This window comes from Sinocyclocheilus anshuiensis, unplaced genomic scaffold, assembly GCF_001515605.1.
Source record: "Sinocyclocheilus anshuiensis isolate Anshui unplaced genomic scaffold, SAMN03320099.WGS_v1.1 scaffold392, whole genome shotgun sequence".
NCBI lineage: Eukaryota > Metazoa > Chordata > Actinopteri > Cypriniformes > Cyprinidae > Sinocyclocheilus > Sinocyclocheilus anshuiensis.
This window is the reverse complement of record NW_015557091.1, coordinates 38071-51432: the sequence shown is the minus strand read 5'-3', so window position 1 is coordinate 51432 and position 13362 is coordinate 38071. Positions and strand designations below refer to the sequence as shown.

The 13362-nt window shown below is 41.2% G+C and overlaps 1 protein-coding gene across 9 annotated transcripts in view; it reads left to right on the top strand.

Moving 5' to 3' along the window:
* The window catches only part of LOC107677232 (myosin-2 heavy chain-like), a 48166-nt gene that overhangs the window by 28583 nt on the left and 6221 nt on the right, over positions 1-13362 (top strand). For 8 of the 9 annotated variants that reach the window (XM_016472052.1, XM_016472054.1, XM_016472053.1 and 5 more), the window contains 8 exons: positions 3625-3734; positions 4241-4279; positions 5523-6258; positions 6432-6548; positions 7315-11013; positions 11985-12132; positions 12350-12455; positions 12588-12747. In XM_016472052.1, the coding sequence (XP_016327538.1) occupies positions 3625-3734; positions 4241-4279; positions 5523-6258; positions 6432-6548; positions 7315-11013; positions 11985-12132; positions 12350-12455; positions 12588-12747 (5115 nt within the window). The remainder of the gene's footprint in view (positions 1-3624; positions 3735-4240; positions 4280-5522; positions 6259-6431; positions 6549-7314; positions 11014-11984; positions 12133-12349; positions 12456-12587; positions 12748-13362) is intronic. The other variant, XM_016472048.1, reaches the window with a different exon arrangement.

Here is a 13362-nt window from a genome sequence, read left to right as displayed (position 1 = left end):
AATGGGGTCGTTTTTCAACCCGCGGACATGAAAAACAACCCGCGGCAACAGTGTTAAGCAGCCCAATTCCGCGGGAAAACCGCAGACTTGGCAACACTGGAAGAGGATAGTTTTCGGATAGCGCATCAAGAACCGGGCTGACCGGGTACTCGGTACCACCGGTACTTAAAAAAACCTGGTACCGTAACGTTTTCACGTTTTTGTAACGTTTCGTACTGGGTCTTTTGACAACACTAGAGTAAATGTATATACCAAAACTGCTTAAAGTCCCCATGAAATCAAAATGAAAGTTTTTTGGGTGTTAGTATCAATATGTTAGTCTTAAGGTTATCTATAAGGCAGTGTGCTCCAAAACAGTGACAAAATTCGCATTTAGAAGATATAAGCATTCAAAGCTTGCCGTTCGTCACTTCCGCCAAAACGGCTCAACGATTTTTTTGACGTCACATCGTACTTCAGCTTCTCGTCAAATGTTCCGTCCAGTCAAATGCTCTCTAGAATCCGAAGCGCCCGCCCCCTACACTATAAAATAGACGCTGAAGCCGCGGCTGAAATCGGTCACTTGTCCACAGAATTAGTATTTTCTGTACAGTGAATGGCACGTAGTGCACTATATAGGGGACAGGGAACGATTCAAACAGTGTAAATATGCTTTCCATTGAGGAAAAAAAGAAGTCTGGTTTGGCGCTGTGTCACGCTAACCACCGCACCGCACACACACTCTGCTCCGGTCCAGAGACACAATAGCACGGAGCGGATCACATGCGCGAGTCGACGCAGACCACAAAATGTATCGGAGCTATTTGAATTCTACACAGAATGCTATATTTTATAGCAATATGGATGAGATTGTGGCTGGCATACCCTGTCAAATGCGGCTTTACGGAGCTCAACGGCTCTGAACAGCTCTAGCCCAAGCTGTGATATAAACGAACGCTATTGGCTATTTTAAAAAGGGGTGGGGCTGCTTGATATGTCCTGCCCTGTCTTTCTGTTTCAGTTCAAATGACGTCAACACATAGAGTAACGCTGCGTGTTTCTAAGCATTTCAGGGGACCTTTAATGAAGTACATCAGGGCAACAAACAGGACTATTTTAGCTCACCCTAACTTATACTGCAATATATGTTTCCGCCCATCCCTGTGCTCTTGAGGTATTGATGCTAGACAAATATGTCTGGAAGGTTTACAGTGGTATGTTTTCCCACCTAAATAAAGCTGTGGTGATGTTAGCTGTAACCCTGCTGTTCCTCACTAAGCTTTGTTTCATCACTAATGTCACCTGATCTGTCAGCAGCTGTGACATCATCACTTCCCTCTGAAATACCACCCTACAGGTCCAATGCCACACATCAGATGCTTGTCTAATACTCTTTTGACTTCACAGTGGGGAAAATAGATGTATTTTAATGTCAAATATTTGTTTTTAATATCAAATTTGAGAGATTTTTCAGATAGTGATCTTTTTTTATTTGCAATTTTAATGAATGGCTTTAAGTCAAGCAACAATAGTACTCTAAAATTCATATTTGAGATTAGTGATTTATAATTTGCAAATAAGAGATTTGACTCAAAATTGAATCTGGTCAATGCGAAAATGTGCAGAAAAAATCTCACAGACATACACTGCAGTTCAAAAGATTTTTAATGTTTTTTTAAAGAAGCTTCATCAAGTTTCATTAAGGCTGCATTTATTTGATTAAATTATTATTAAATTAATTGCAATTTAAAATAACGGTTTTCAATTTTAACATACTTTAAAATATAACTTATTTCTGTGATCAAAGCTGAATTGTCAGCATCATTACTCCAGTCTTCAGTGTCACATGATCTTCAGAAATCATTCTAATATGCTGATTTATTATCAATGTTGGAAACAAGTTGTGCTGCTTAATTTTTAGTTTTTTTGGAACCTGTGATACTTTTTTAAAGTTAAAACGAACAGCATTTATATAAAATAGAAATATTTTGTACCAATACACTACCGTTCAAAAGTTTGGGGTCAGTAATTTTTTTTTCTTTTTTTTTTTTTAAAGAAATTAATACTTTTATTCAGCAAGGATGCGTTAAATTGATAAAAAGTGATAGTAAAGACTTATATTGTTAGAAAAGATTTCTGTTTTGAATAAATGCTGTTCTTTTTAACTTTCTATTCATCAAAGAAATCCTGAAAAAAGTATCACAGGTTCCAAAAAATATTAAGCACCACAACTGTTTCCAACATTGATAATAAATCAGCATATTAGAATGATTTCTGAAGATCATGTGACACTGAAGACTGGAGTAATGATGCTGAAAATACAGCTTTGATCACAGGAATCAATTATATTTTAAAGTATATTAAAATAGAAAACATATGTCATAATATTACTGTTTTTTGTTCTTTATTTTTTAATTAAAAAATGCTTTGATGCGCATAAGAGACTTCTTTAAAAACATTAAGAATTTTACGGCAGTGTACATTAACTTAGGGTCCCAAGTCATATCTAGAGACCACAATATCACATGGATACTTTTGATTTGGGCCACCTAGCAACCACCCATAACACCCTAGCAATGCACTGAAAACATTCTGGTATCAAGTCTTGCAGAGGCAAACATCACTTAGACTTCAGAACAGAAGAAGTAAAAATATAATGCAATAGTTTACATTTAGAAATCTTTGGTTTGCATGCTACTGTGTTTTATTAATAAAACTGTTGAGATGTACTTGTTCATCGAGGTGGTGAATAACTGTAGGTTCCCGGTGCTGTTTTTAAAGTTATTTTAGAGATGTCAGAAATAGCAGAAACCGTTGGCCGTCTCTGTGTACAGACGAACAGTGGGGCGTCAGTGTCAAGAAATGAATAACAACTGTAAATATAACTTCAGCCTGCATCTTTATGCCTTGGATAGAGAAAGCTAAACTCAGGCCTGAAGCTCTTCTTCCCGTCTGATCTTAGTTTTCACTTGAACTGTACATCACTTTTATTTTATTTAAGTATATGATTGGACCATTTTTTGTGGAATTATATTGTTTCTGAATGAACGATGTAGGACTGTGACAGGCTTTCATTAATTTATTTTGTGATTTACAGTGTCCCACAGTCATAGCAAGTGGAATTATATATCAAATTGTGATTTCTTGGCCTGTAGAAATATTTGAAATGATTAAAAATCTGATAATATTTCCTGTAATTAATATAATTTTTTTATGCTTTGAAAATTTATTATATTCAGTATATAATATTAAGTAGATTAAGATTAAGTGGTTGTTAAGCACATTTACATTAATTATATTTCTTTGCATCTAAAATATTTTGAGCTGAATAAATCACAGAAATTGTTGTTTGTTTGTTTGAGAGCTATTAAAAATGCTAGTACAACATTACCTTTGAATTATTTATGTATTTATTTGTTTGTTTGTTTTTATTTTGTAATAATCCTTGTCCAGTAATCATGCCTAGAAAAGTCAGTTATAGAAACTCATTGATCAAAACGTGGATTTACAGTTGTATTGGAATTGAACGGCAATATCAGAATTGAACATAGATATTTATCACAGTGTCTTTTTGTTTAACTGTCATGCATTCATTAACTGATCTGATCATTCGACTCAGCATCCATGTCCTTGTCTTCCTCTCAGAGTAAGGAAGGGGCATTCACGCTGTCTGCTATGACCTCTGGGATACGTCGGAACTGGATTCAGGCCATTCTGAAGAACATGCGGCCCACCGTCGCTCCTGATGTCACACGGTGAGCTTCTACATCATGTTTAGTGTGAAAAGGACAAAAAAAAGGAGAGAACATCAAACATTTATACATTAAACTTCCCTCAGTGAATTAATTGGAATAATCTTTATTATAAAGGTAAAGTGTGTCATTTCTGCACCTCTATTGACAACAATTGGTTGTTTCAATCTATTCGACTGGCATAACGACAACACTGGCTCAATCAATGCTGTGAGTTTGGAGTGGGACTACTTGTTTGGCCGTCCAGTGTGTTGCAGCTAGTGGCACAGAAATTACAAATTTCACCTTTAAGGATCAACAACCTTACATAAACAGTACATGCTTACCATAAAGCATTTGAACACGTCAACGAACAGTTTTTTTCCTCCTAAATCTCATAAATTATACTTGCATTTAAATGGTTCCTCAAACTCCACTGTTTTTGTTTGTAGATATTATTTCTCTTTTCTTCTGTTCCTAACTTACCTGTATAATTTGTTTTTTTTGTGTTTTTCCTGCTCCGGCAACAGGAAAAACGTGTCTCTGAAACTTTCAGTTCTTATGCCCAGGTTGGCATTTCCAGTTCTTATTCTAACCTGTGTGTGTGTGTGTGTGTGTGTGTGTGTGTCCGCTGTTATGTCAGATGTGCTTTCGTGATGTTCTGGCTTCTGTCTGTTATGGCAGTAATTCCTTCTACTGTTCGCCTGTGTTGTTTGCCAGTTTGCTCTGTTTATAATGAAGCTGTTAATTTAGCGTGTTTTTTTACAATTATGGAGATAAATGGAGTAGAAGAGCCTTTGCAATGTATGCTTGGTTATTTTGGAGTTGTTACACCACTGCTTTGTTTGTGTGTGGCCAGATAGTTTATGATAGTGGTGTTGATGTTTTGTTTTGGGTTTTCAATTTTTGAGATGGTTTAACGGCATTACATTTATTTGCGTGTTAATGCATTTAACACGTTTGCCTAATTTGACATTCATGCTGTTTCACACCACATGCTAACCAGACGCAAGACGATAAAGTGATATGTGTGAAATCCTGTCTGAACGAATGGACATTTTGTCAGCTTCACACTGGATAGACCTATATTACACCTCTTAATTGTGGACATTTAGCAAAGCTAAAGTCATTTGGAGTCTTCGTAATGCAGAATTTGGTTGTCAGTCATCTATTTTTGGATGATACTTTTTATTTTAGGCCAAAAGTAATAAAAAAAGATCCAATAATAAAATCATCCAACTGAAAAACACTTTTAATGAGGCAAATTTTGTTGTAATATTTTCCATAAAAGAAGGAATTTAATGCATTAAAACTGGATTCAATTATTGGCGGGTAGTTAAGTTAGGCTGGAACAGCGCATTTTGAAGATCACAACTCGCCAGTGTCTCTCCATCTCTTGTGATGTTATACCACCTCCTTCTTGAAAGGAGATGAAAAATAGCATTGCATCAGTGCCCATTTTTAGGCACACATGAGTGTTTACTGACGTGCTTGACAGTGGTTGAATGCCATGCAGTGACCAGATGGTTTTCCTCACCCTACTAACCATTAATCAAACCATCCTGTCTTCAGCAGTTTGGGTATGTGTTTTTAGACAGCTGTATCACATTTCTTTTCTTTAACACAGTGTGTGTTTCACAACAAAATTATGTCCACAGATAAGGAATAATTCAGATTTTCCCACAATGCCATGTGCCACAATTCTTTGTGATAAAATACATATTGAGGTAGTAGCTGTGATGCTTGCCTTAGCAAACACCACTAATAATTCAGATACTTAATGTATTGATTCAGTATCTTCTCACCTCACAGTTCCCTTCCAGAAGAGCGAACCAGATCAAATGTGGAACAAAACTACATCCAACCCCCTTCTAACTCTTCGCAACTCTCTAACAGCTCTGTATTTGAAGCTAAAAAGTTGCACGAGGACATGACAGACTCTGCGCCTCCTTCCGATCACCGTAAGAGCCGAGTCAACAAGCGGGAGGGACGGTCTAAAACCTTCGACTGGTCCGAATTCCGCCCAGGGCAGGAAAACGAGAGCGGACAACCCTCAATAAAGAGGGCAGATACTTCTGTCATTATCTCATCTTCTCCCTCCTCCACCTCCTCTGCTGCCTCCTCTTCCATCTCTAGCACCTCCTCTCATCAGACGTCATCCTCGATTACTACCACCAGCCATACTGACAAGTTGCCACTGCGAGATGAAGAAGTCATGCAGGATTATATACACCACAATCAGACTGCACCTACAGCAGGTGGAGTCAATGCGACGACGGTGGCGGAGCCCCCATCAAAGCTCCCCCATAAAGTGCCACAGGAACAGGTGAGAATGGATGTAGACAATGCCAGAGACACGCAGGAGGTCGATAGTCAAAGTACGGCCCACAGAAACTCTGACGTCCAAGTGGAAATTGAGCAGAGGTGGCATCAGGTAGAAACAACGCCCCTCAGAGAGGAAAAGCAGGTACCGATCACTGGCAGCTCAAATGTACCTGTTGGAGAAAGAGTCCTTCCACAAGAGCTGACCACTGCACTGGAAAAAGAGGTAAGAAACATCAGTATCTATTTCTTGCCTCATTTTCCATCATAAAATGTTAATGAGTATGTGCAGGTGCAGATTTTTTTTTTTTTTCTTGAGTTTTTTTTTCGTTCAGATCAGTTCTGAACATTGTATAATTTCCACATTCAGATCTTTTTGCTTTCCTCTGATGCCCACAGTTAGGTCAGGCACAAAGGGAGCTGGCAAGACTCCAGCAGCAGAACAGCATCTTACAGGAGCAACTTCAGGATGCTCGTGGGAGAGAGCAGAGTGCCAGGGAAGGATACGTACTGCAGGTACCCAATCAGATCAACTGAACCTAGTCAGAAAAGATACAGCAATCAAAATCTTATGTAGTTTTTGTGTTTGTGTCTCTTGCTTTTTTTTATTTCAATACTAATATAATTTTTGGGGTGTTAATGAAACTCTCAGCATGAGTGGTACTAACTGATCTGCAGTGTCTGTCTTTCCCTGGGCTCTGACTGGGTTTTGGTTAAAATTCTTGTAACCAAACCACAAGTTTGCTGAAGATAAAAATGTAAACATCTGACAAGCTTTCAGCTGTGCTTTTTCTTTTTGTATCCGTTTCATCTCGTAATTTTCTTTTTTGCATAATTTGCATGGTGGTACCATTCCTGTTATTCATTTATCTTTAGTTGCTGTATAATAATCTGGTGTAGTGTTACTCCATTTGTTTCTTCCCCCTTCTCTTGTTTCCTCTTGTATTTTTTTCTGTACAGTTCTATTTGTATTATCCATCAAAACATGGTTGCATTTCATAGGTGCATTCTGTAGTTCCACAGCCTCTTTAGATCACCTTTTTCCCTTTGTAATTGTGTTGTTCACATTTTTCCTTCATTTTTGAGCACCATTCTCTCCATCTCTGATGCCATCTTGAAAAAGCACAGTGGAAAGCTTGAGCAAGTATGTAACTTCAGAATTGTATCTCCAAATGTTCCCGGGTTCCCAGCCACAGCCCAGATGATGTTGAGCATCATGTGTGTGGCCATAAATGAGGAGGCTTCCTCTTACTAATTGCACTTTGCTCTTAATCTCTTAAAGAGTGACACAACCGCTGCAAAGACTTCGTCTGATGCAGCGTCTGCCTCGGTTCACCGAGCACCATGGCAGCGCCTCAGCAAGCTGAACCAGGATCTAAAGTCCGAGCTGGAGTCCCAGCACCGGAAGCAGAATAAGTCCAATCATCAAGTTAGCAGCTTGCGGCGTAGCTACAGCGAAGCGAAAGATATAATAGGACACCATGAGGCGGAAATCGAGGCCTTAGAGGAAAAGCTAACGGCTGCCATGGCAGAGATTGTAGTAAGCGAGCAGGCTGTGGCACGAATGCGTAGCGAGCTAAAAATTGAGCGGGTTCGCTGTCAAGAACGTGAGGAAGAATGGGTCCGAAATGAGACGACGTTGCGGTCACAGCTACGAGAGAGCGAGGACCGTCTTCGGCAAGTCGAGGCTAGTTTGCTAGAGAAGAACCAGAAACTGAGACAGCTCGAGCAGCAGCAAGCTTTGCAGAGGGACCAGCACAAAGAGGTGCTGAGACTACAGGAGAGACTCGCTGAGGCCACTGGACGTCTGATTTCCATGGAGGAAGCTCAAACTATGAGAGAGGAGAGGGAGAGGAAAGAGCAGCGAGGCCTGGAGGAGAAACACGAGCGGGAGCGGCAGGGACTGACCCGGAGATTGGTGGAATCCGAAGAGAGGAGGCGTGAAATAGAAGAGCAATTGCAAGAGGCACAAGAACAAGTGGAGGCACTGCTGAGAGGGAGCGGTGGGATGGAAACTGTGGGACTCAGTGAGGAAGTTCATCGTCTTCAGCAGGAGTTGGAGGCACAGACGGATATGATGGAAATGCTGCGGGAGAGTGTGAGGAGGCTGGAGGAGGAACGTGACCAGCTTACTTGCCGCTGTCAGGAACTCCTCAATCAGATTGCAGAGGCTGACCGAGAGGTAGGAAAGCAACAGGCCTGTTTAACGACGGTGGAAATAGACTATAACTCTCTTGAGAGCTCGTATGACCGTGTCTCAGAAGAATTTGCTAGGATAAGTCATGTGCTACGAGAGAAGGAAGAGGAGGTGAAGCAGACAAAGGAAATGTACGAGCAGCTAATCAGACAGAAGGAGCAGGACTTGAGCGAGGCCCTCATCAAGATGGCTGCCTTAGGCAGTAGTCTAGAAGAAACAGAACTTTGCTTGCAGCAGAAAGAGGAACTTCTTTCTAAAATGGAGCATGAGTTTCCAGGACTGGTAGAGTCCCGAAAAGTGGAACAGGAGCTTCAGGCAAAACTGGTGATTGCAGAGGATCGGATTGCTGAGCTGGAGGAACACCTCAATGCCCTGCGACTCGGATATGCAGATCTCAGAATGCGACGTTGTCGCTCACAGGAAGACCTGCTTGATGGTTTGAAAGAGATGCAACATGATGTTTCCTCATCCTCAAGTACCTCCCAACTTCTGCTTGCAAGAAGCAGCTCAGAGACGGAAATGTCCTTGGTAAAGTGCCAGAGGATTCGCTTTTCCACCATTCAGTGCCAATCCTATCACCGGTCCCAGGGAGCAGACAAGTTTCAGACAGAAAATACATCTTTGGATCTGACGCAAGATCTGAGCCTAGACCACATGCATGACCTGAGCCTGACCCAAGATAGCAGTGTAGTCAGTGACAGTTCATTCCAGCAGTGCAGAGATCCAGAGAAGTTCATCTCCATTATACATGCTCTGGAAATCAAGCTATTGGCCACAGAGGAGAAGCTCAGGCACCTCACAGAGAAGATAAGGGACCAGCCCGATCTTTCATCGATGCAGGAACACCTGAGCACCAAAGCTACCATGGAGGATTGCACAACTAAAACCTGTGAAGAATTACCAATGGATGAACTCAGTCAGAAATTCCTCAACAAGACTTTTGGTGAGCAGGACAGTGATGAATATGAGAAGGCATTGGCATTGGTAGAGTCTTGCACAGAAAGAGTCAGAGAAATTCTCAGCAATCAGAAAGAGACCAGTTCTGTTGAATCTCTCATTTGTACCCTTGCAGAAGTAGAGAAACGGCTGGTTTGTGCCACCATGTACCTGAGAAAGGGCAGCTCATTCTATGAGTCCTGTCAGATCTTTGCACCAGATGTGCAATCAGTGAAGGAAAGTATAAAGCGGTTTGCCAGAACGTTAACCTTTGAGGCTGAGGTTCTGGAGAAGATGGGGTTCTCTCTGGAAGACCTGAACTCTGATATTATGTCAGCCCTGAACTCCATTCACAAGGATGCTGAAAACATCAAGACGAACTGCGATGGTTGTCTCTCAGTTGTTTATACTGATGTACTTACAAGAAAACTTATACTGGAAACCATGTTCTTGGCAGAGCTGGACAAGCTTGAGACGAGTAAACTATCAAATAGTGCTTTTTCACAGGATGTCATCAAGAATGCCTGCATTAGTGCCGAGCTTGCCTATTCGCTTCAGAATATAACAATGAATTTCCAGGAAGAATTCAGTGAGCTTCAGAAGGACTTGCTCCAGGCGAACGAGACCTTGAAACAAAGGGACATGGCTCTGAAAGATGCTGTTAGCGCATCAAAGCGTGCTCACATTGAGAGCATGACCCAAAGTAATACTGATTATCTTGCTGACTTCGCCCCTCCTGAACTTGTCCCATATATGGAGCAGATTGAGATTGAGGAAGCTCAGAGTTTAGCAGCAGAGATTGTCCGTAGACATTTAGCAGGCGGCATGGTATCCCATAGTGCAGAATCGGAATCTCATCTGAAAACAAGCTGGGAAAATCTTATTGCTGAGCTCAAAAAGCAAGCAAAAGCCCTCCGCGGTCTCTCTCAGGAAATTGAGAGGATCTGTGAAGGAGAAGGAGAAATGGATTCACTTTCTGGACTTGCGGATGCCATCCAGATGAGCTCGTGGTGCGATGACTCCAGTGCCGTTTGCATGCGAGAGGCTTTGATGCAGGCGCAGGTCGCATATGTTGCTTGCAAGTTGCGAGCGGGTCACACAAGGGAACTTACTCTCTGTCAGGAGACTAGCCGCAACATGTCAGTGCTCGTCCAGGAACATGCTGAGAGTGTTGCAGCCATCCAAAGGCACTACCAGAGCTGCTTGGAGAAAGAACATCTTAGCTTCACTGGCACTATCAGTTCCTTGCAGGAGGAGAATGACATGCTTCGAGCGGAACTATCCTATAAGCTCAGGGAGCTCCAGGAGCAACGGCAGAACTTAACCCAGCTGGAAGAGGCATTTCATATGGAGAAAGAAGAGCTCAAGAGCAGGCATGCAGATGAGATGGGAAGGGCTGAGCAGGAGCAGATAGACAGAGAGCTCAAACTAATGGAGTGTGCCGCCAAAAGCCAACGCCGACTGGAGACCCTGCTGCTAGAAATGGAAGATGCTGAGTTGAGGCACAAGGAGCAAATCCGAAAACATGAGCAGGAATTTCAGGGTAAGCTCCAGGAACTAGAACACACCAACAGAGAGGAGCTCCGCAAGCTACAAGAATGCTACAGCCAGACTATCTGCTCGCTGGAGGAGAGAAGCGAACAAGTGGAGAACAAAGATGAGGCCGACGCATGTCCCATGGAGGAAGGGGATGGATCTGATCAGGTAACGTGCAGGGAGTCCCTGCTCCGAATCCGGGAGCTGGAAATGCAGTTGAGCAGCATGAGGGAGGAGCTGGAACAGAAACCACTGGATGGAGATCTGACCAGCCTGAAGGAGAAGTACCAGCGAGACATGGACAGCCTCAAGGTTTAACCTTTCACTTTTCAAATTTAAAGTCACACCCATTCACCACCATGGCGCCATGTTTGTAGGACCCTCAGTAATTTGTTGCTGTTAGTTTGGGTTGCAGTGGTTTTAGTTGATCATTTTGGGAGTATTTCTTATTGCATTTGTTTATACAAGTTGCAGAAACGGTGCACATTTCAAATTACAAATCTTCACTATGATTTATTATATATATATCAAGTGTTTTATGCTTCTTGGATTTTTGAAAATAATGCTGAGATGACCACTGCAACCCTGTAGCCGCATAACCGTGATGCTTTCCCCTTTTTTCCTATGCTGTAGTGCACTTTAGCAGCACTGGGAGTCTTGAGCACACAATGAATATACACGACCATGATTACAGACAAACCTATTACAAATTACTATACTGTGCTCAATGAGGACTTCCTCTGTTCAAAAACACCTTGTGTTTTTAGAGTGTTAGCATTGTGTTAGTGTGAGAGTTTGAATGCATGAATTCTCTCTAGTTAACCGCTATCAATCATGCTGCTTTCCTTTCACTCCTTTGTGCTAACTGTCATCTCTCATCACATGAGCAAATGTTTGAATATGTGAACACCATAGTTGGTGTAGCTCTGTAGAGAGTCGGGCTGGGTAAACATTGGTTTTCTGAATAATTTCTTTCTTTGTGCAATTGGATTATATTTGTTAAAATCATTTCCTTTTCAGTGAATGCATTAACAGACTCCAAAATTGACTAATAAAGTGTGAAAAAAATGAAAAAATAGGCTTCGCTGAGTAAAGTATTTCACCATCAAGCCTTAATGTTTTAGTAATGCACCAAGACATAATGAACTGAATCTGAATACAAATTGAATGGAACCAGGGAATCAATTACAGATACCCAGCCCTAGTAGAGAGCCTGCTGAAGTAGAGATAATATGCTTGGTGTTTGTTTGCATATGCAATCTGATGTTTTATGTGGAATGCAGGCGACATGCGAGCGTGGATTTGCAGCGATGGAGGAGACGCATCAGAAGGTGATCGAGGACATCCAAAGGCAGCATCAGCGAGAGATCCGGAAACTTCTGGAGGAGAAAGAAAGACTGCTGGAGGAGGAAACAAATGCCACTATTGCTGGTAATGAATGCATCACTGTATATAAAATACACCAAATTTCCGAATTTGAAAGTAAATTGCTTATGGTTTGTTTGTCGCTGCAAATTGCAGTCAGTGTGAACGGCACTTAAAGTGTGTCATGTATAATGAAACATTATATCTAGCTCTATAATAAATGTGTCTGCACAAGTTTAATGTCATGGAATTGAAGCATCACAGTAGGTTATTTTGTGTACAGCAATTGAAGCCATGAAAAACGCTCATCGTGAGGATCTGGAGAAGACGCAGCGGTCGCAGATGAGCGGTGTGAGTGCAGACATTCAGGAGCTGCACAGACAGTATGAGTAAGATGCCAAACATCACTTATCTAACCAAATCATTGACTAGTCACTAGGAAGATTTACTTCTATTCATGATGCTTTTTACCAAGCGAATGGAAGTTTTGACGTGTGTATTTTTACATTTTGCCCATGTAGAGAGGAGTTGCAGTCTATCCATCGTGAGCTGGAGGTTTTGTCTGAGCAGTATTCTCAGAAGTGTTTAGAAAACGCACATTTGGCTCAAGCGCTGGAAGCGGAGAGACAGGCACTAGGACAGTGCCAGCGAGAGAACCAGAAACTGCATATACACAACCAGGTCAACATGAACTTATTGAAAACATGCATTTTTCAAGAGGAACAGCTTGATAAAGAGAAAAAAATGTCTTATTATAATTTACAAGTTTATATAAATAATAATTAAATAATAAATAATTTTCTAGGGGTTGTAAATCTTAAAGGGGTCATATGATGCGATTTCAAGTTTTCCTTTCTCTTTGGAGTGTTACAAGCTGTTCGTGCATAGATAAGATCCCTAAAGTTGCAAAGACTAAAGTCTCAAATCCAAAGAGATATTTATTAAACAACTAGAAATCAGTGGTTAAGTTGTATTTACAACACTGTTCCAGAACAGTTCAACCCAAATATTCGTGTGTGTGCAACGCATTTAAAGGAGGACTGTTTCCTGAACCTACAATGCCGGCTGCTCTGACTCACAATCTGTAAGTATGTTTTCATATTTAAAGAATTTGCCGAGTAGCGCTTGTTTTTTGTTGTTTCTCCGATCACAAATGCAGACAAATGTTTTTGTTTACACAGCGCGATACGCAACTCAATGCGTAAAAAGACAATATTATAAGTCATTATAATCCGTAATTATGTCCCCACTGGATGCAACAAATGCCTCGTTTATAATGGGTTTTAATGTTTTTGT